General features: G+C 38.8%; 1 protein-coding gene across 9 annotated transcripts in view; it reads left to right on the top strand.

The window, feature by feature from the left end:
- Positions 1-22181, top strand: part of CHD7 (chromodomain helicase DNA binding protein 7) — a 141515-nt gene that overhangs the window by 94091 nt on the left and 25243 nt on the right. For all 9 annotated transcript variants that reach the window (XM_053396063.1, XM_053396064.1, XM_053396066.1 and 6 more), the window contains 12 exons: positions 2255-2369; positions 6765-6848; positions 8053-8190; positions 8286-8407; positions 8869-9112; positions 9988-10164; positions 10846-10989; positions 13278-13533; positions 19207-19417; positions 20302-20497; positions 20697-20864; positions 21328-21507. In XM_053396063.1, coding sequence (XP_053252038.1) covers positions 2255-2369; positions 6765-6848; positions 8053-8190; positions 8286-8407; positions 8869-9112; positions 9988-10164; positions 10846-10989; positions 13278-13533; positions 19207-19417; positions 20302-20497; positions 20697-20864; positions 21328-21507 — 2035 coding nt within the window. The remainder of the gene's footprint in view (positions 1-2254; positions 2370-6764; positions 6849-8052; positions 8191-8285; positions 8408-8868; positions 9113-9987; positions 10165-10845; positions 10990-13277; positions 13534-19206; positions 19418-20301; positions 20498-20696; positions 20865-21327; positions 21508-22181) is intronic.

Genomic DNA, 22181 nt, shown 5'->3' with positions numbered 1-22181 from the left:
TAGTCATGTAACTGAATGCAGCTGGAGCAGGATTGACTTAGAGATCTTGCTCTGCAGCACTAGTGCAATGGACAATGATCTCACCAGTTTAATGATGCAATACAAGGATCACTGTCTGGTTGCCTGGGATGTAGTCCACCTCTATTTCCCCCTCCTATTAAGGGTGTGGGTCATCAGAAGGCTTTGTTTACATTTAGTGGTTACGACTCATAGCCAAATGTGATTGACTGTTCAGTGCCTTGATGTTGCAATGTTCATTACATGATCCTCATTAGCTAGGCTGACTACTAAAGTTGCACTTTTCAAAAGCCTACTTTTCACCTAAAGAAAAAAAATCACAAAAAGGCAACATGGCATTGGTTTTCTTTGTTTTTGAGAGTTATACCCCACTGTTAAGGCAGGATAGTTTACAAACAGATGTAATTAAAATACAATAAAAATAAAATATCAATACAAGTCATTAAAGTAAGAATGAAATGTGGCAGCTCATAATAAGATTAAAAGGCTGTTAAATGACATTAAAACATGGGTTGTTATGACTCCATACTCATCTTTTATTATTTGAATTTATTTAAAGCAACTTGCAAATTAAAATTATAATAGAGCAGCATGTTCCAAAATTGGGCTTACAGTCAGTCACAACTCAGGCAGTTCACACAACACATACTAGATATACTACAGCAAAAGTTGTAAAATCAGATTAAAATAAATTTGTTTACAAATATTGAAAAGAACTTTAATTCTGTTGAAATACTTAGTCTCTTTGATTTCAGTGGGACAAGGCAAATTAACTTTTGTTGGATTATACTTTTTGTCACAACAGTCACAGGAATTGTCTGTTGTTGTGCAGGCTTTACAGTACTTTTCTCTGCACAGACTTATGCCTGTGGAAGATCAGTGCTGTTTCATGAACAAAAATGTATATTGTGAGCTAATTCAATCATGATGATGATGATGATGATTTATTTGTACCCCGCCAGAGCTGGGCTCAGGGCAGCTAACATCACAAAACTAACACAGTGTACAAAGAACATAAGAACATAAAAACAGGCAATCAAATAATTAAAATACATCTTTAAATTCGTTCAGAGCAAATTAAAATCTGGACAGATGGCAGTCCACGGGTAAAATTGAGAGTGGTTAATATTCTCCAGGGCCAACTGTTACCACTGGTCTTTAAAGGACCTGTGAGTAGGCTAGGAGGCCTCTTTAATGCTTGTTCTTATACAGAAATAAAAGAATCAGGCTGAACCCTGACCAAAGGCCTGGCGGAACAGCTCCGTCTTGCAGGCCCTGCAGAAAGATGGCAAATCCCGCAGGGCCCTGGTCTCTTGCATTCCACCAGGCTGGGGCCATGGCTGAAAAGGCCCTGGCTCTGGTTGAGGCCAGTCTAATCTCCCTGGGGCCTGGGATCTTCAGGGTGTTATTATTTGCAGACCTTAAGGTCCTCCATGGGGCATAACAGGAGAGGCGGTCCCGTATGTATGAGGGTCCTAAGCCATATAGCACCTTATGCCTGATCCTGTACTCCACCGGGAGCCAGCGCAGCTGGTATAGCACCAGATTAATGTGCTCCCATGGTGAGGACCCCGTGAGGAGTCTCGCCGTGGCATTCTGCACCTGCTGGAGTTTCTGGGTCAGTTTCAAGGGCAGCCCCACGTAGAGTGAGTTACAATAATCAAGCCTGGAGGTGACTGTTGCATAGATCACAGTGGCGAGGTCAGGGTGAGAGAGATAAGGGACCAACTGCTTAGCTTGGCGGAGATGAAAAAATGCCGCCTTTGTTGTAGCTGTAACCTGCGCCTCCATGGAAAGGGAGCCGTCTCTTGGCGGAAGGCGCTGGCATAATTGCGCCCCCGCAAGGGATGGGATTTGCCCCCCCCCCCAACCCCATATAGTCCTGACCCAGCCAAAGGACCTTGTCTTTGAAGGATTTAACACTTCAACCGGCTCCCACGTAGCCATCCAGCCACAGCTTCCAAACATCAGATCAGTGAGTCTAGGGCCGATGATCATCATCATCATTCAGAATGAGTAAAAGAGGAAGACTCCTTGACCCAGTTCATCTATATTCAAATGTGTGTGTTGTGTTTTTCCTCAGAAATTAAATAAGGATGCTTTAAAATGGAGTTATTGTGTCCTAATTTGTACACAATTATTTTTCATAAATATCAAGCTGTGACTAAGTGCTTAATAGCTGGAAAACTAGGATATTGCATGTTTGAATTTGTGTTTTCTTCCATTTATCTTTTAGCTCTTACCTTCACTGTCAATGGGCATCTGTGGAAGTATTGGACAAAGACAGGAGAATTCAGCAAAAGATTAAGAGATTTAAGGCAAAGCAGGGGCAGAATAAGTTCCTTTCAGAGGTATGTTGGTTTTATTGTTTTAAATTCAGTCTTGCAACTAAGCCCCAAAGGTTACTGACTAGCATTTAAAAAAAAAAGAAAAACCCAGCCTGGTAGGATCTGGCAGTGTAAGGACAGGGAGCTGCAACATGCAAAGGAGAGAGCTTCCCTCCTTGGGTAGTACGCCAGGTGAAGAGGAGGGATGGAGTACTTTGTTCCTTCATGTACCTGCATTCAGTTTCTTGGCATCGATGGCTACTAGCTGAGCGCTTAAATACAAGGCTGTTTTAGTGATGTACTTTACATTTGCATAATTCTTCAAACCTGGTGACAGTTATTTGCGTCTCTGTCGTCTCGGTGCTATGTACTGAATGCTCAGTTGCTCTTGAAGACTGTTTGAAAGCTTCAGCTGGTTCAGAATGTGAAGGCCCACTAGATATTAGGGGAAGCTTTTAGGAACATATTACAGTGGTACCTCAGGTTACATACGCTTCAGGTTACATACGCTTCAGGTTACAGACTCCGCTAACCCAGAAATAGTGCTTCAGGTTAAGAACTTTGCTTCAGGATGAGAACAGAAATTGTGCTCTGGCAGTGCGGCAGCAGCAGGAGGCCCCATTAGCTAAAGTGGTGCTTCAGGTTAAGAACAGTTTCAGGTTAAGTACGGACCTCCAGAACGAATTAAGTACTTAACCTGAGGTACCACTGTATACTAGTTGTCAGATGTCTTCTTGCCTCCTTGTTCATTTTTTTTGCTGCAAAAATACAAAGAATTGGTTTTAACCTAGAACCTTCAACAGTTTAGGCCCAATGTACCACAGAGATGGTAAAGTCCCATCATTACTTTAATGATGCCACATATACACTGATTTTAGAGCACTGACATTCTTGATGGGTGACTTTCAGTAATGGAACTGTCCCCATTACATGTTCACTAACCCATGCCTGTACACTTTTTGGATACTTTGGGGCCTAGTCAGGCTGGCAATCAAGGTTTGCAGTTAAGTCTGTATGCAAAGTGGGGAAGTTTTCTGATACTTTGCTACCATTGAAATTTTACTGGTTTGCAAGTGGGGTTGGAGTTGCTTTGGATACTGGTCTGGACCTTCAGAATTGGGCAAGCTGTAACGTTGAATTAATTCTATGCAATCCATATGTTCCTTTCTCCCTTTATGAAATATTCTGATTGCAGAGACTTAGGCACTGTATGTTTGCCTTTTTGTTTTGTTTCCCCCTCTAATAAATTACACACGGCATACTTCAGTAAACAGGATGCTGCTTGTTCATTTCCAGAAATGTTTGTGCTATTGTGGTTATAATGTTTTAATGGTTACAGCGGTGTTTTGACCTAGGGTTTATATTTGCTTTTAGTTATTAATCTCTGTACAAATTAAGAGAACAGCATCAACTTAGAGATGGAAATGTTGGAATGTTAAGGTTCTCATACAGATAATTACAAACTTGCGGTATTATAGCTACAGCTTTTGCCAGATTCACATTTTGCGCTGTGTAAATTAGCTCCATCTGGGTTATCTTTTGGCCTTTCTCTCTTGTGTATTAATTTTGCCTACCCTTCTGATGGCTTAAAGTTACATCTGCACTAAGCATGAGGGTTTGCAACCCTCGCTTCAGACCCTCATTAAATGAGACACTGGTTGCTATTAACCATAGTTAGAGGAAGAGGGGCTAAGGGTATATATAACGCCAGTCTGCTCTGAATTTCTTAACCATTGTTACATCTGCACCATGGAATCATTTACCCCAGGCATTGCCAACTTTCTGGACCCATGCAAATTTGTTGTAGGCATCACTCATCCCACACTGCAACCAAACACACACTTATCTGCTCCGCCCTGCCCCACATTAGGTTTGAAGAAAGTGCTTTGGCCTGTAATGAGAGTAGAGTGGTAAGAAAGCAAATGATAAGGAGTTAATGCTTTCTTCCCAGCTGCACTCTCCATGAAGATCTCCACTGCCACCCATTAGGCTTGAAAACAGTTCTCCCCTTATTGCAGTTAGGCTTGAAAGAAGATATAAAGCCTTCTACGGAAACCAATAGGACACTTCTTAGAGGCTTAATCCAGTGCAAGGAATTTTTGGTTGGGAGACGGTACAGTCACAGCTGGGGAGGGTTAAAGCTTCCCTTTCCTTCTGACGTACCTTGAAATTAACCCTCCCTGTTGAAATTAAACCTAATATGGTAGCCAATACAAGGCTTCTTTCAAGCCTAATTGCAATGCAGTGGATCAAGGCTGAGGAGCAGAGTGAGCCCTTCTCCAGCTGTGGCCACTCCTGAAATTGGTCTCTGCACCACAGTTAGTTTTGAAAAAAAGGCTTTTCTCAGATAACATTTTTCAAGCCAAATTGCACTCAAAAGGGGGGCAAGGTGTAATAGGTCGTCTCAGTGATACCAGGTAGGGCTTTGGTAGGCCCCAAATTGGCAATCCCCTTAATTTTACCCATTTAAACAAAGAGGTTTTATTTTTTATTCTTTTCTTTCTCACATTATGTATTGTAAATTGTGGGTAATTATTCAGATATGACATGCGAGTGTGGTGTTTGGAAATCTGTCATCTACATTTCATGCTTTTAAACTGTGTGAGAAACGTTAATAAACAAGCAGAGTGGATACATTTTAGAATCAAAACAGTTAAAAACCATCATATAAACAAATTACTATAATAATAATGCATAGTATTTTTTATATAGAGTTGGATCCAAAGTTCCATGTCAGATGCTCCTACTGGTGAATATTCCCCCCCGTATCATTTCTGCACTCAGGGCTTTAAAGGTCACCACCTTTCATTCGTTTTCTAAAAGGGGGGAGCGTCACTGTCACTTTAAATTGGGACTTGATATGCAGTGGCAACCAGTGCAACTTGTACAATACAAGTTTAATATGACATCTTTCCCTGCCTGAAAGAGGTGCATATTCTCCTAACTAGCTTTGACACATCAAAACAGACTTACGTCCTACTTATTGATAGCCCAGAAAAGTGCACCCTTTTCACGACTGGGCAAGAAAGATGAAATTGATTGAAATAAACAGGTTCAGATAGTGCCTGATTTTGTATTTAGTTGTGACCCTTGAGCCATGCTGAAATCATGCAATTTTCTCCACAAGTAGCTAGCAAATTCACCACAGTGGACTGATTAAATTTTTGGTGGAGACAGTCCAGATTTAAAAGGCCATTCACCATCCAAAATAGCTCAGCTGGATAGAACTTTGCAGAGGCACTGGCAGCTGAGAAAAAAGGGATTTCTTCTCAACTGTAGTGATATAATCCTTTAAAAGGGATCTAGGCCATAATTTTTCAGATTTGGCATGAATCAAGAGCATCTGTACTCTAGGCCTCTCTGTTTCATGCACCTTGGGTCCCCTGTAAAGCAGCATAGTGATGAAGTGGAGGGAGGAGAGGATGTGTTGAGAGACAAAATCACAGATGAGCCAGGGTAGCTGACAGGGTAGCTGCCCAAAGCTAGTGGGCAAAGACCTCAAAGACACCTGGTTCTTTTCATCTGGAGACAGAGCCTCCCAACTAGTTCTGATGGGCAAGGAATGGGTAGAATCTCTTTTGGGGGGAGACAGGAATTCTCACAGTGATACTAGTGTCATATAAATACTACCAACAACTACAACTACTGGTTCCAGGCCAGTTATTTGTTCAACACCAGTGTTACTGTGGAGCCATGACATGCTTATCCCGAATAACTGTGCATGTATTTCAGTAATCCTTAGCCATGTAGCTTAGGTCAATATTATATTCCCATGTTGCAGATGAGAATATCTTAGGTTAAATAGTGTATTTTGAGGTGAAGTGAGAATTGGACCAGGGGCTTCGTGGCCACACTCTTAGAAACCACAGTATACCAGCTCTCAGGGATTACTTGAGCACACATCATAAATAGGAAACTTACTGATAAGATAGAGAAGGAGAAAAGAGTGAGAATTTTGCAGTGGTCTTTTTATTTACTTGTTCAGGAATAATAATCTATTTTATACAGCAATTATGCAACTTCTGTACTTGGCGTTTTTATGTCACTTAGCATACATGGCTCTAGTTTTTTTTTTTTTACTGCAAGCTGCAATCTTCAAGAATTCTAAATGCATTGCATGCTATAAGCCTTTTCGATTGCTCATTAGTGAATTGTAATTTCACACTTCATTTAAAATATTCTTAAACATTCTCTCACAGTAAAAGGTTTCACACAGTAATTAAGAGGCCCAGTTAACAAAGTCTGAGAAGTCTGATTCCCTCACGGGGAGCAATCTTACTGAATTGTTGCATTTCAATTAACATGTTGACATTTGTCAAATATACATTACGTATTACTGTGGCCCCCATTTTTTTTCCCTGAGAATATTTGCTAATAGAAATTTCTGATATTCTATTTATGCTTTTCCCTCTTAAACAGATAGACGATGAACTTTTTAATCCCGATTATGTTGAAGTTGATCGAATAATGGATATTTCACATAGCAAAGATGATAATGGAGAGGTAAGAGAACCTGACAGAAGTGTGTATTTATGAAGTAGCTCTGTCGAACTAATATTAGCAAGATGACATGCTTTAGTTTAGCTTGTTGTTGATAGATGTTGCCATGTTGGTCACAGAGATTGATATACTTAATGGGCTTTGTTAGTGTATGGGTATAGAAGTCTAAATTATAGAGAAGCATTCAGCTTGAAAACATCCGTTTCTTTGCTAGTCAAAACATTGCCTTACCTACTTATTTATATTACATTTAATAGTGGTGATAAGAATATGCCAAGAGAGAAAGCAGAATATATGTTTTTTATGGGGACTAGAAACAGAGGAAGACTGTTTCAATCTGAGCACTGTTTTTTCTGTCTCGTGGCACTGATCTTTCTAGTTATAGGATTTCATAATTACATTTTTTTTGCAATAATAGTATTGCATGTCTTACTTGAATATTTTTGCTCTTTAGCTTATAAAAATTAAGTTTGACAAGGTGAATCTCATTTTGCTAATGAACTACATGTGGCAATATATTAAAGTACCAAATATTCTCAAATTTAGAAATAGCCCTAATTTTCCTATTTAGTGTTGTTCTCGTTTGTTAATCAATGCAAGCATTTCTTCAAGTCCTGCATTATACGGTAGCCAAGTAATTGTTAAAATAAATGTCAATTTCATCATCATGGTATGTAGATGCCAGTTAAGGAGTCTTTGGGCAATGAACTAAATATTTTGTTATTCCTTTATAACCACTTTCCTTGAGCTGCATCTCTTCAAAGAAACTCTAGTGGGTTATTTTAAATAGAAGAGCAAGTGGTTTTACAAAGGAACTGTTAACCTTTCTTTATCACTGTTTATTTAAAACTGTCATAAATCAACAGCTGTCATCTTAATTATTTTAAGTTGCCTGCTGGGAAATTTTTGCTTATAAATTTGTGGAGAAATCTTGTAACTATTTGTATGGATTTTCTTCAAAAATATTTTTGTTTTGCAGTGAAAAAATTACAATATAATAAAAATGTTGCAGTTTCATGATGAAATACTAATAATGTGTCAACATATCAGCCACTTTGTTGTTGAACTGTTTTTGTCACTGGTAAAATGTTAATAAAATGCATTGAAATAAGTCTTATTGTAAATTGTATTCGGTCTGCAAAGTTCCAGTATAGTTATGCTTTGTTTCTCACTTAATCTCATTTTTGTTTCCTAATTAAAAACAAAGCCTGTGACTCATTATTTGGTGAAATGGTGTTCACTTCCATATGAAGACAGCACATGGGAATTAAAGCAAGACATAGACCAAGCTAAAATAGAAGAATTCGAGAAACTTATGTCCAGGCAGCCAGAAACAGAACGTGTGGTAAGATTTGGCTCTGAATAGATGATGTTACTTAAAAATAACACAATAATGTGGTTTTTGTAAATCACTAATGTGTTTTGCTGTATTTGAAACAGGAGCGACCTCCTGCTGATGACTGGAAGAAGTCAGAAAGTTCCAGGGAATATAAAAACAACAACAAACTCAGGGAATACCAGTTGGAAGGAGTAAACTGGCTTCTTTTCAATTGGTACAACACGTACGTGTTACAACTTCATTGTAAAAGAAGAGAATGAATAGCTTAATTGTTGAAGTTTAACATATACCGCTATTTTAAAATGTGATTATTTTAAATGTCCCAGCTATATAAAATAGCAAATTTTATGATGGAATATGTGTGTGTGTCTTTTGCATGCTCATATAAAATCTTGAGATTATTTTAAAAACATACTTATAGTAACAACTTCCTTATTTTGAAAGAATAGTATTCTTTCCACATTCAAATAAGCAAAGCACTTGCATTGTGGGAGTTCCATTTTTTTGAGAACTTAACATTATTTTTTTATTTTATGATGGAATATATGTGTGTGTTTTTAACACTTGGTTAGAAGCCGCCCAGAGTGGCTGGGGAAACTCAGCCAGATGGGCGGGGTATAAATAATAAATTATTATTATTATTATTATTATTATTATTATTATTATTATTATTATTTATTCCAGGCGAAACTGCATTTTAGCAGATGAAATGGGATTGGGAAAGACGATCCAATCTATTACATTTCTCTATGAGATATATTTAAAAGGAATCCATGGTCCTTTTTTGGTTATTGCCCCATTGTCCACAATCCCCAACTGGGAAAGGGAATTCCGTACCTGGACAGAGTTGAATGTTGTTGTATATCATGGGAGTCAAGCCAGTCGAAAGACCATTCAGTTGTATGAAATGTATTTCAAAGACCCACAGGTAAATGTTTCTACTCTAATAATAACATATGACTTCTTTCTTGTATACTTTATTCTGGATCATTATCCTCTATTATTTAAGGTAGACATGGGCAGCCCTCTACCTTATTGTATGAGGCCTTGGTTGTGCCCCCTATTTCATCCTTTCTATTATCCATTCTCTCTGCCCCACTTTGTGATGGGGGGGCAGACAGAGAGTTGCATGTATGAGCTCAGCCATGGAGCATGGCAGCAAGAGCAGCGTAGCATTCTTCAGAAAGGTGCTCTAACCATACATCCCATATTCAGGCCTCCCATATTCAGGCTCATTTGTGTGCCTACCTCTCCGCTTTCCATAGCCTCTCTGAACCACACCTCTGGGTGCTGCACATAACAGCACAAATTGCCACTTGGCAAAGAAGGCAGACATGGCACAGTGAACCAGGAGGTCAGAGAGCCCAGAAGAAGGCAGTTATGAGCAGGGGAGTGGTTAGAACAAGCTCATACCTCTTCTGCTTCTGCAGATTTTAGCTCATGTCTCTTGTCTCTTCTCTAGTTCCAAACCTATTCTATCTATGCCATGTTCTTACGGATTCTTTGAAAGTGTCCACCCTTCTCGGCTCATTTGCCTGAGGTGCTCCAGCATTGCATAGTTCCGTTGCAGTACAGTTTCCTGTTTCTCAGTGAGGTCCAGCATTCAGCATATTCTGTTCATTCCAAATAACATACTCTTGCGTCTACACTTGAGCTTAGTCAAAAGACCGAAAAGCATCAATCAGTAACACATGAATATATTTTGGTAGATGATAATAGGTAATTTTGGTAGATGATAATAGGTAATAGGTTGATTCATTTTCAGTGTTGTGTAACCTGATAGAATACTTTCTGTACTTTTAGGGTCGTGCAGTTAAGGGGTCATACAAATTTCATGCCATCATCACTACATTTGAAATGATTTTGACTGATTGTCCTGAGCTCCGTAACATTCCATGGCGCTGTGTAGTAATTGATGAAGCTCACAGGCTGAAAAACAGAAACTGCAAACTGTTGGAAGGGCTCAAGATGATGGACCTGGTGAGTACTGATACTCTCAAAGCTCCAAGAGATGTCTGTACAGACCATCCCATTAATCCGATGGGAAAGCGGGTTTATGTTTCAGATGGCTTTACTTCTCTTCTCTTTTTCAATATAAAATTATGAAAATGCCGAGATCAATTAACAAAAATCCTTTTTCATTTAACATGTTGTGTTAAGAGCTTTCCATGCTCACTCAAGCTCCAAAATGCTGTGAAATTGCAGCTTGTAAGGGTCAAAAATGCATTATTTAGGCAATATGGATATGCTATGGTATCCTATATTGTGATTAGTTCAAGCTTCACCACTACCTTAGAGGTGGATGACTGTCAGTGACAGATGAGTAGACCTGTCACAGATTTGTGTGTTCACTGGAATAGAAATATGGAGTCTACGCAACTGAAGCTACCATTCCATGCTACAAGCACCCAGCTGACAACCTAAACCATTCACACAGAATGATAAAATCTAGAAGAGACCTTGAAGGTCATCTGGTCCAACAGCCTACCACAAATAAAGCATTTTATTAAAGCTTCTGGAATTGGAAAATATGAAATATATGCATAGATTATAAATACAGCCTAATAATTTTAGGATAGAAACTAGAAAACTTACCTTGGAAGAATATGCAGCTTCAGAGTTCAGGATTGTAGACTATTCCAGAGTCTTTGTTTCTTGCAGGAACACAAAGTGCTTCTTACAGGTACTCCATTACAAAACACTGTTGAGGAGCTCTTCAGCTTGCTTCATTTCTTGGAACCAACTCGTTTTCCTTCAGAAACCACTTTCATGCAAGAGTTTGGTGATCTGAAAACTGAAGAACAGGTAAATCACCCAGTATTAATTTACTTTACTATATGGAACAATTGCTGATTACTGCAAAACTTGTGTGGCTTTAAGCTTCTTCAGCACCATTTTCTCTGCTCCCACATGATCACTTACACAGTGGGGGACAAAGCCCTCCTGGCAACCCCTGAAACAGTCACTGGTCCAGAGTGGTGGTGGACTGAGTGAAGCATGCCAGAGGGTAAATATCCTCTGAAGGCTGACTAAATTTCTGATGTTCAGTTTGTAGGCTGAGGATGCCTCAGCATGCTTAACTAATCTCAAGTACTTGAGCCTGAGACTCATTCCAGAGGAAAGGAAGTAGTATTTGAACATGACTTATCTATGCAGAGTATGATACTGAGACGAAAAACAAATCAATTAACTCGTGAAAAAAGAAATACAACTTTTAAAAACGTCAAGGAAATTCTCGATAAAAGTGAACAATCTGCATAACATTTCTCTTTGGCTTTTATTTTGGAATACTAAGATCCGCCTGTGGTTGTTGTTCTTTTTGTAAAAACTGAAATCTAAATAGAAATAAAGCAAATTAAAAACCAAGAACCAGTTTTTATTAAGAACTAAGAACAGGAGACCAAGTAGTCAAGTTGCAGCTTCAACTGGAGGGTATACTCTGTGGGTCGTGTATCAAATAAGATTGAATTCAGGTGACCTTTGCCATTGATTACTGCTTTTCCTGTTGCTTTCTGGAGGTGCCAGCAGTTATAGCAGGTGGCCAGTAGAAGCTTTGCTGTGCTCTATATTTGCCCTTGACCTCTGCAAGACTAGGGGGAAGCACGCTTCACTGCTGACCTTGCTAACAAATTAAACCATAATGAAAAGAGAGAAAAAAGAACTTCTACCTGCAATGAGACATTCTTAGCTGTGTGAAATGTTTGACAGTCCATTGACTGGAATGCCAAACCTAATTCCCCAACCCTTTGTTTTAATGTATCTATATGGTTTGTTTGTTTGTTTGTTTGTTTGTTTGTTTGTTTGTTAGTAAGTCACCTTGGGTTGCCTTGGGCAACATAAATTGACTAATAAATTGTAATAAATGCTAACAATTTCAGTATCTTACATTCCAATATAGTGAACAATTATGCAGACCTATGCAGAATAATATTACATATTTACTTGTTTATTTGCACATAATAACTAACATTGTGACCTATTTGTAATTCATAGAACTTGCTTCCACATAACATGCTTACATAAGAGAGAGAACAAAATTAAGATCTAGAAGTTAGAAAATCTTTCCTGTGCAATCATGTTTAATAGCACAGCATTATATCTGCACAATGGTTACCTTTAAAAGCAAGGCTAGAATCTGTTTTGCAAACCCTCCTTTAAGCTAGTCAGAGTTAGCACCCATGTAAATGTGACACTGTGCCATAATTAGTGCGTACCAGTGGCTAAAATTTCTGCCAGGAATCTTTCTTGTGGCTGTATACAGGGGACTAAACAATACATAAAGTGTACCTTCCATAGATTCACAATCATTTATACAGGAATGTCATTTGACTAGAATGTTTTTATGTGTTCCTTTCAGAATTTCAACTGTTCCTGTTGCAATTACTTGTAGAGCCATAAATTCCTTTCTTAATTACCTAAATGTTAAATCATACAAATAGGTTTCTGATTGATAATAGAATGTAAAGAAAGGGTACCACAGAAAAAGTGTTATTAATTATATGTAACAAGTGTGACTGAATTTGCATAGACAAGGAAAGAAAGGAAGGAAGATGATAATTTGAGGCAACTGTACACTCCCAGTCTTCTAATCTTAGTTAGGAGATGAATCATTAATCAAACTAATAACAAGTAGTGCAAAGTTTAAGTATCATATGAAAAGTTGAGGAAGGCATTAACAAGTGAAGTTTACCAAAATTATGAATAGTGCAAGGTATTGGAGTTGCTAATAACGTTTTAATTTATTGGTGTATTATCCAAGGTCACATCAGTACAGTTCCTAGAGTTCCATCATGGAAGACAGGCAGGAAATCTATAAACAAGTGGTGGGCCATGAGCATACTTGAAAGTTGTTGCTTATATTCTGACACTGCCCTCTGCCTATAGTGAAGCCATTGGTGTCAGCACAGGACACTGTCTTTAGCAGTACATCTCCCTTGCTATATGACAAAAAGTTATAAATGTTGTGGTCCATCTGGCTCCCACTGTCTCAACTTTCTGATACCACAAAGAATATTTACACTGTGGGGATAGAACCAAAATATAAAAGAGTATGCAAGATTATTATTTTAAACTTCATTCATTTATTTAACTAGGTGCAAAAACTCCAAGCTATCTTGAAACCAATGATGTTGAGACGACTCAAAGAAGATGTTGAAAAGAACCTTGCACCCAAGGAGGAAACCATAATTGAAGTTGAATTGACAAATATTCAGAAGAAATACTACAGAGCCATTCTTGAAAAGAATTTTACTTTTTTGTCAAAAGGTGGTGGTCAAGCGAATGTACCTAATCTCTTAAACACTATGATGGAATTAAGAAAATGCTGCAATCATCCATACCTTATCAATGGTAGGACTGACTTTTTTTAAAAAAAGAAAATGAGGGGAGTTTGGCATGTGTGAAAGCGTTTTTCAGTTGAGCTGAATATATTTTGCTAAATTTTCCTTTTGCATTTTAGACCAGAGTATCAGGACCTAGGCTCCTCTAACTCTCAAAACACTAAAAGGGTAATAGGACAGGAATGAATTTTCAGAGCTCTAGGCAGCAGCAATAATTTCTAGCTATGTGAGATTGATTAGATCTACTGCAATTTACATGCACGTCCTCATGCATTGGAAACTATGACCGCACTGAGGCAGGACTCTGTGGTGTCCTAGGAAATGCTGTGTGGCTTCTTTGTGACATGATGTTCAGTGATGGAGAAAAGGACAACCCCGTCTGTTCAGTCATGTCAGAAACAGCATAGCAGTTGAGAGACTCACCTTTCCTCTTCCAGTACTGGGAAAAATTCAGCCTTCACCACCATAGCTAACAATCTACCACAGCTAGCCATCGGTGGCTACCATCCTGATCCTATTGGTATTGTGGTTGCAGGTGTCAGGATCCCATTTCACTTCGATGTCCAGCTAGCTTCCCACAGCAAGTGCAACACTTAACTCAATATTTGCCTTGCTGCGCCCCCTCTTAGAGGCTGCAGTCATTGAGTGGAATTTCTCTGTTTCTACTGCAGAAGTGAGCTGCATTCTACACTGGGAACTGAGTCAGGGTGACAGCAGACTGGGATTGTGCCCAGGATAGATAGGAAAAAAACCAGACATACTTTAGCAGAGAGCGTGGAAAATACTGACATTACTATTGAGGCTGGGAGGCTGCAGAGATCATGCCTGGTCAGTATACATTCTGTGTATGGACTGGAAATACAATTCCTCTTTACTGCAGTTTTGCAGTGTAAAATACATTGTGCAAAGAATTGTAGGGTTATGGTGATAGAATAAACAATGGGGAAATCCCCACAGACCATTCAGGTTTAGGATGTAGCAGCCATCCTTAAATCTTCCCATGAATAGAGGATTTGAAGGTCTTTAACGTATGAACCATTCATCAGGCACACAACCTCCAAATGGGACTACTCTCTTAGCAGCTTAAACAGCCCTTGCTGGGGGTGGGAAGTGCTTTTATTGTCTAGTCCCAATTAACTACCCACAATGATTTTTTTGTTTTAAAGAAAAGATTCAGGGGTGGGGTGTCGCATCCCTGATTCCAATTTCCTTTTCTCCATTCAGACCTAGAATGAAGGGAGGCACATGGTAGGCTAGCCAGCATACTGAAGTTTTGTGCTTATGCTCAGCCTTCATGCTGTTCGTACTCTTGGATTTGGTTTTACCCCTTATTTAATTTTTTTAGCCAATATTTTAGTATTTGCCTGCCTAGTGCTACCCAGTAAATTATATGTTTGAGCAAAGATTTAAATCCTTGTTCCTGCCTTGCTCACTGGCCATTTAAAGAGTTTGATATGGTACAATAATAGAAACAATATTTCAAAAACCTGTATACCATTTAATCACATTCCTCCCTAAGTGAGCTGTATATGCAAGCTACCCTTGCTGCTCAGCTGTTACTAATTCCATCAGAGTTGTAGGGGAGGGAAGGAAACACTTTCTCTGAGCTATGAAATGTTTTTTATCCCTCTGTAGGCTGAGGGTTCCTGAGGTATGAGTTTTATAGCCTGTTGCAAGTGGCATAAGTCTCGCTCTGAAGCTTGACTGAACCCATTTAGAGCACATAATCGTACCTACTATGTGGCAGTGCAGGCTACGAAGAAGTCTCATTTTTCAGCATGCATTGCAGCCTCTAGTAGCTGGCCAGTGGAGTTTTTTGGGACAGTCTGGAGCTTACTGACTCCCACTGTGGGAAAGAAACCTCTGGAGCATTCGAGGACCCACTGTGACCAACCGGCAACACACTTTGAGGTAGCTCAACTTCAGAGTGATCTTGACTCTGCACTTCCTGCAGCCCCAGTTGAAGTACTCAGTGCCAGAATTGATAATGTGTTGTGGGATTGGTTTCAGTTTATACAGTCAGCTGATGTGGACAAGGTGCTGGCAGCAATATGTTTTCAACCATGTGCCCTCTTGACCCCTGTCCCTCCTGTCTTATTAAATCTGGTCTGACTGGTTGGGTACAGAGAGTGGCTAATGTTTCACTGCGTGAGTGAATAATCCCTTCTGCCTTGAAAGAGGTGGTGGCATGGCCACTTCTGAAGAAACCAGCTCTGGACCCCTTGGACCCGGAATGGGGTTGCACATTCACAGTCTGGAGGTACTTCTGGAGGCAGCTTGTCACTGGAGGCTAAAAGCACCTTTACCAGCTGTCACTGGTATGACAGCTAGGGCCGTTTATGGGGTGCAGGATCTTGGCTACAGTACTTCCGACATTGCTTACTTCAAGTTTGGATTACTGCAGTGTGCTCTGTGTGGGGCTTCCCTTGTGCTTGTGCAGAAAGCTATAGTTAGTGCAGAACGATGCAACATGATTGCTGACAAGAGTGAGACCCTGTCAGCATATAACACCTCTGCTCAGAGACCTGTACTAGTTGCTGATCTTCAACCAGGCCAAGTTCAAGATGTTACTATAAATATATAAAGCCCTTAACAACTTGGGAGCAGGTCCCTTGTGAGATCATTTTACCCTACAAATGCCCACCCGACCGCTTCTATCTGCAGAACTGGCACTGTTGCAGGTGCCACATAATACTCATTCTGCACTTACAAGAAATTGATCTTTAGTGTGGCAGCACCTATGCTTTGAAACTCCCTGTCAATTGGTGTCAGGCAGACACATTTACTGTACTCTTTTTGGTGCCTGCTAAAAAGCTTTTTTTTTAATGCAGCCCTATCCAGACGTAGAAGCTGTCGTGTGTTTTAATCTGTTTTTAGCTTATTGTTCATTTCAGTTATTTTTGAAAGTTGTAAATACTTGCTTTTACTGTTTTTAACTGGTCATTTTATTGTTTTTATTCTTTTCATAAACTGCTTTGAAGTTTTATTATCATTAAACAGTATATGAATGTTCTGCAATTAAATAAATAAATAAAATTGCCTTGCTGCTCAGCTGGCTAGTAACACCTTGTCTGAGTTATAAAATATTTTTATCCCTCTATAGGCTGCGGATACCTGAGGTATAATAGCTTTATAGTTCTTGTACATTTAAAATGCTCTAAAACTCAATATTAAGGAGTTTGGTTTGTTGCTTCTTTAAATGGATTATCCCTGCTTTAAAAACCTTGTTGTTGAGGGACAATTTTTTGGATGTGTTTTCTGTATCTAAACCTTCCGCCCAGTTACATTAAAACCTCAAAAATTGGTTGTAATAGCGGAAGTGGTACTAGGACTGTATGTGAGAGATCCAAATAGAAAATAGGAACAACATGTTGGCAGCTGATCTTCTAAAACTTATTTTGACAAAGTTAATTTAACTAAGCTGATAAAAGTCCTGCTCTCGGTGTTCCATGTCAGAAGATGCGCACATACACTTAAATGTGGCAAAATAAAAGATCATAGCATAAATGTTCTTTATGTTTCCACCACATAACTTGCTATGTTTGCAAATGAAATGCATGTTTGTACATGCTTTGTGCTAATGTTTTAGTCTTAATTACTACTTATCAGATGTAAATAAGATGCGAGTCCTCCAGTTCCACTAGAGAAGAGGGAGTTTCATACTTGTAACACATTCTTGCTTTCCATAAGTTTGTGTGTTCATGTTTATCTTGTTGATTGATAATTAACATATTTATATGCAGTTGCTTTGTTTCTTAAAGAAGCATGTTACTATCATAGCAAAGCTTTTCTGATCAACTGTGTTAGCCACCCCTGCTATAAAAGTTAATGGCTGGAAAATTGTCAGAATTAAATACTGAGTCAGTAGTGTGAGATGCTCAATGTGAAGCTGACTTTTTACAAGGCAGTACTTTCTAGACATATGAGGACACCTGAACAATCAGAGGAAGATTTTGCTGTGTCTTTTTTACATGATATAGACAATTATAGCTGAAGATACTTGGTTGGTTCACCTTATTTCATCTTAGACTCTTAGCAAGTTACTATAATTTGTGTATGATTTGAACCAGTCAGACAGGCTAGAGCACAGGATAGTCATAGCAACCCTCCGGTGTGTATATGCTTCTGCAGAGCCAGAGTGGTGAGTGGCTAGTATGTTGGAAACCCAGATTCAAATCCTTGCTCAACGCAAGACATTATCTCTCACTCAGTTGTCATTCTAAATGCCTCTGAGGAAAGGAAACATGTAAATACTAAAACCGGCAGTACAGTTTGGGACATAAATAATTTCCTGCATTTTTACTGCAAGAGTCTCTGGCATGTCTTAAGTAGGAGTACCTGAAAGTAATCACTTCTTTTACTTATATCCTCTCTACTGAAGTTGGCAAGACTGTTTGGCAAAGCATCCTCCATAACAATATTTTAGGAATTATGGAGACTAGTTCTTTCCCCTTAGAGGCACAATATGGCCTAGCTGCCACCGTGCGTCATAAACTTCAGTGTACTTTGTTGGTAGAATGTGGTGGTATTACTCTGGCTTTAAAAAGGTGTTGCTTTGTAACTACTTAAGGAAAGGTAGCTTAGTGAGAGAGTACCTGTCATTCAGGCAAAGCACCAGATTCAGTCTTTGGCATCTCCAGGTAAGGCTGGGAAAGATTCTTCTTTAAAAACCTGAAGAGTCACTGCCAGTCAGTGTTGAGCCAGATAGTCTGACTTCATATAAGACTGATTTCTATGTTTTATGTAGTGATCAGAAACTTCGTTAACACCACATGTGTGTTTTCATTGAAATAGGATACAAACTGAGTGTGTGTTTTAATAGGAAGAAGCAACATCAGCACAACTGTCTACAGTGCTAATGAACATGAAACATGGGCAGGAAATAGTCAGAAAATGGGTTGTTACTTTGTTACTTCATGCTTGATCCAACTGTCAGGCACTCCCTGCTGGAAAGGTGATAGTGCCTGTTTGGACCAAAAGTGGACCCATGGCTATTGGACAATGCTGCCACTAAAGACTTGGCATTAACATTAGAATGCATAGTATTTCTGGGGGTCTCCCCTGAATTTTTTTAATAAATGTCCCTTTGGAAGGGGTCATAAGTATTTCTGTTGGGACCCCCTAATACCCAAGCACACCAAATTTATGTACCCAGCTTGTTCCTCACTTTGTAAGCTAACAAGTGTCCATTTTGCCTCACACCAATCTTTGCCTTGTAAAAATTTGGGACATTTAAATTAGAATGTGTTTATCATCAGAATACTGCTACCGTAATGAACTATTACTATAGCACTTTGACTGTTAATACTGATAGGTTTCTAAGACCCTTTTTAAAAAAAGGATTGGCTTTGCCATTACGTCTTTCAACCTAGCTGTTAGATATTGTCTTTATATCCTTAATTTACTAATTAATTATTCAATCACTCCTTGCCCCCTAATTTGTTATGACTTCTGGCTTGGCACCTCTTTGTTGTTGTGAAATTTGTTTGCTGGAAGCTTTTGGGTTCATTGTTCATTTGTGCTTCCATATTTTCCATGTTATTTTTAGCTAAGCAAATGCAGCTATGTAAATATTTCTTCACTTATAAAATCCATAGACATTGTATAGGGAGCTGGAAACAGGCTCGTAGTTTTATTAATAAAACCTTTAGAGTATTCACATATTGCTGTCCAATCTCTGCAGGTGCTGAAGAGAAAATTTTGGAAGAGTTTAAAGAAACACACAATCCTGACTCTCCAGATTTTCAGCTCCAGGCAATGATCCAGGCTGCTGGCAAGCTAGTACTGATTGACAAGTTGCTGCCAAAACTGAAGGCTGGTGGCCACAGGGTGCTTATCTTTTCCCAGATGGTGCGCTGCTTGGACATACTGGAAGACTACCTCATTCAAAGACGGTGAGAAAAATATAATCCAATTCTAGGAAATAGCAGTTATTCAACGTGCTATCAAGTATTTAACCTGTATTGCAAAATGTGGAAACAATGAAACAGGCGCTTAACATCATGAAATGGGAAAGTGGATAAGTATAGCAATAATTGTTCTGTTGGTTGTAACCTTTCACTCACAATCATAACAGACCACCATTATATTCATGGTTAGGCTTGACAACACTTTTAGAATAACTGGTTCACATTATGAATAGGATAAAAATGTGTTTTCTACTAAATACATATTCTGTAGTAAATATTACTCACAAGCTAACCAAGCTAATACAAAAATATTCTGTACCTTTATTCTTCTGCTGCCTCTTAATGCAGGCTGAAATATTAAAACAGAGCAAGAAATCAATAGCTTGATTATTTTCATAACCAAGTTATTTTGTTAACTTGCACTCCCCATGCTTTCAGGAAAATGCAAGATTATTGTCAATGTGATTTTGAAATCAAGTTTGAAAACAAGGGAAACATTTGCTAAAGGCAGAAAATGGGAGTGAATTCTATCTCCTCTTTATATTTGCTTCCCTTTACACTCTACCATTTGAGCCTGGGCTGGTTGGCATTCATCTGTCTCAGAAGACAGGAAAAGAGGGCGCCTTCAGGGGTGAAGTCAAACCATTGGAGAGTTACAGAGCCTGCTGTGACTGTAGAGACTGATACGAGAGAGACATGTTTTGTTGCAACTGGGGCAGCAAGATTTAAAAGTTATGGGGTGAGGAGCACAACTATAAATATTGTACTTGTTTAAGTACATAATGTTGATTTCCCCCCTAAATTCTTTGCAAAGATACTCGCCTTGTTTTTTGGTTCTGTTTGTAATACAGTACTGCTCTTTTTCCCAGGTATCCATATGAGCGAATTGATGGAAGAGTAAGAGGCAACCTACGTCAAGCAGCTATTGACAGGTTTTCCAGACCTGATTCTGACAGATTTGTTTTTCTATTGTGTACAAGAGCTGGGGGGTTGGGCATTAATCTTACTGCCGCTGATACCTGCATCATCTTTGATTCAGACTGGAACCCTCAAAATGATCTTCAGGTATTATTGAAAGTGTCAACTGACAACCTTTTATCTTACTGCTGTCTGGAAAGGAGTAGTCTCTTGAGAAATATTATAAATTTGCAATATACACAAATAGTTTCTTTTAAGATTTTATTTGAATTAATGATTGTTCTAAGGGTTATACATGCTGCTTTTCTACAAACTGAAACATGGTAACAATTCCATATTTTTCCAGGCTCAAGCTCGATGTCACAGGATAGGACAGAGCAAGTCAGTGAAAATCTACAGGCTGATAACAAGAAATTCTTATGAAAGAGAAATGTTTGACAAAGCAAGTTTGAAACTTGGTCTTGATAAGGCTGTGCTTCAGTCCATGAGTGGAAGAGAGAATGCTACAAATGGGGTAAGAACAGCATTAATATATTCATTCAAAAGCCACCTAAATTTGCAGTGCACTTTCCATATATTCTAATTTCATCGAAGAGCTTGAGTTTGCACATACTTTTATTCTTTTTGTAAACTGCTTTGAGGTTTTTTCTTACAATCAAGCAGAATATAAATTTTATGAAATAAAAAAACTAGACATGATCTATTTTTACATTTAATGTACTTTTTAAAAAAATTGTGAAAAGCATCCGTTGGGAGGGCTCATTATTACTGGGATCGTGGCAGGCAGAGCTTCAATATTCCTCCTAATCTGTGTTCTAGTTTTGCCTCCCCATCCCAAAAGAAGACTGTTAGAAGTCTTTTCTTTGAATTTAGTAAACATTTCTTAAATCAGTTTTTTTGTGTGTGTGGAGAAAGCTGATTGTAAACTGTTTTACATAATTTTAACAAGAGCTATTTCTTTTGCGCATATATTACAGGTACAGCAACTATCTAAAAAAGAGATAGAAGATCTATTGAGGAAAGGTGCTTATGGTGCTCTAATGGATGAAGAGGATGAAGGTTCCAAATTCTGCGAGGAGGATATAGATCAGATTCTTTTGAGGCGGACACACACAATCACTATTGAGTCTGAGGGCAAAGGCTCTACATTTGCAAAGGTGAGCATTAACATTTATGGGTTTGTTTTTTGTATAAATGGAAACGTACGTTGAGTGATCTTTTGTCTCTTGTTGTGCCTCTTTATAGCTTAAAACCCTTATATCCCACAAGGCAAGCAGGACCTAAGGAGTCACTATGCCAAAATATATTCCAAAATTTTCATCAGTCCTGCACAAGTGTGTGTTGACACAAATGCAGCCTCAAAATCATGCTCTTTGTATGTCTGTGAGCCCCGCAGAGGACAGGTTGAAAATTTCAGAAGAACATAAAAAGGCCTTGGCAGACTAATTCTTCTCTTACTTTCTTTTTTAAAAAATTATATACCACTTAAATGTAAAAATAGATAAATTTCAAAGCAGTTTACAGATTTCAAAGCAGTTTAGATTTCAGATCTAAAGCTGACACAAATGGCCATAGAGAATATGTGTTTTGGTTATTGGAGCACTTAACCCCATTCTTCATGGCATATCAGCAGTGAGCATTGATGGCAGTTGCAGACAGGAGTGTAGTTTGTTGCATCTTAAAACTAGATGAAAAGTGGAGATGGGCCTAGAGCTTGCAGACCCTTATTGCAAAGTTCTTTGTACAGATAAGCAGTAGCAGTTCATAGCGGCTTAAAATGTGTCTCCATCAATGGTTTATAGAGAAGACTACAACCCTTTGGGAATATATG

This window comes from Podarcis raffonei, chromosome 7 (genome assembly GCF_027172205.1).
Source record: "Podarcis raffonei isolate rPodRaf1 chromosome 7, rPodRaf1.pri, whole genome shotgun sequence".
In the NCBI taxonomy this organism is placed as follows: Eukaryota; Metazoa; Chordata; class Lepidosauria; order Squamata; family Lacertidae; genus Podarcis; species Podarcis raffonei.
The sequence above is the reverse complement of the archived record's forward strand: the minus strand, read 5'-3'. Positions and strand labels throughout refer to the sequence as shown.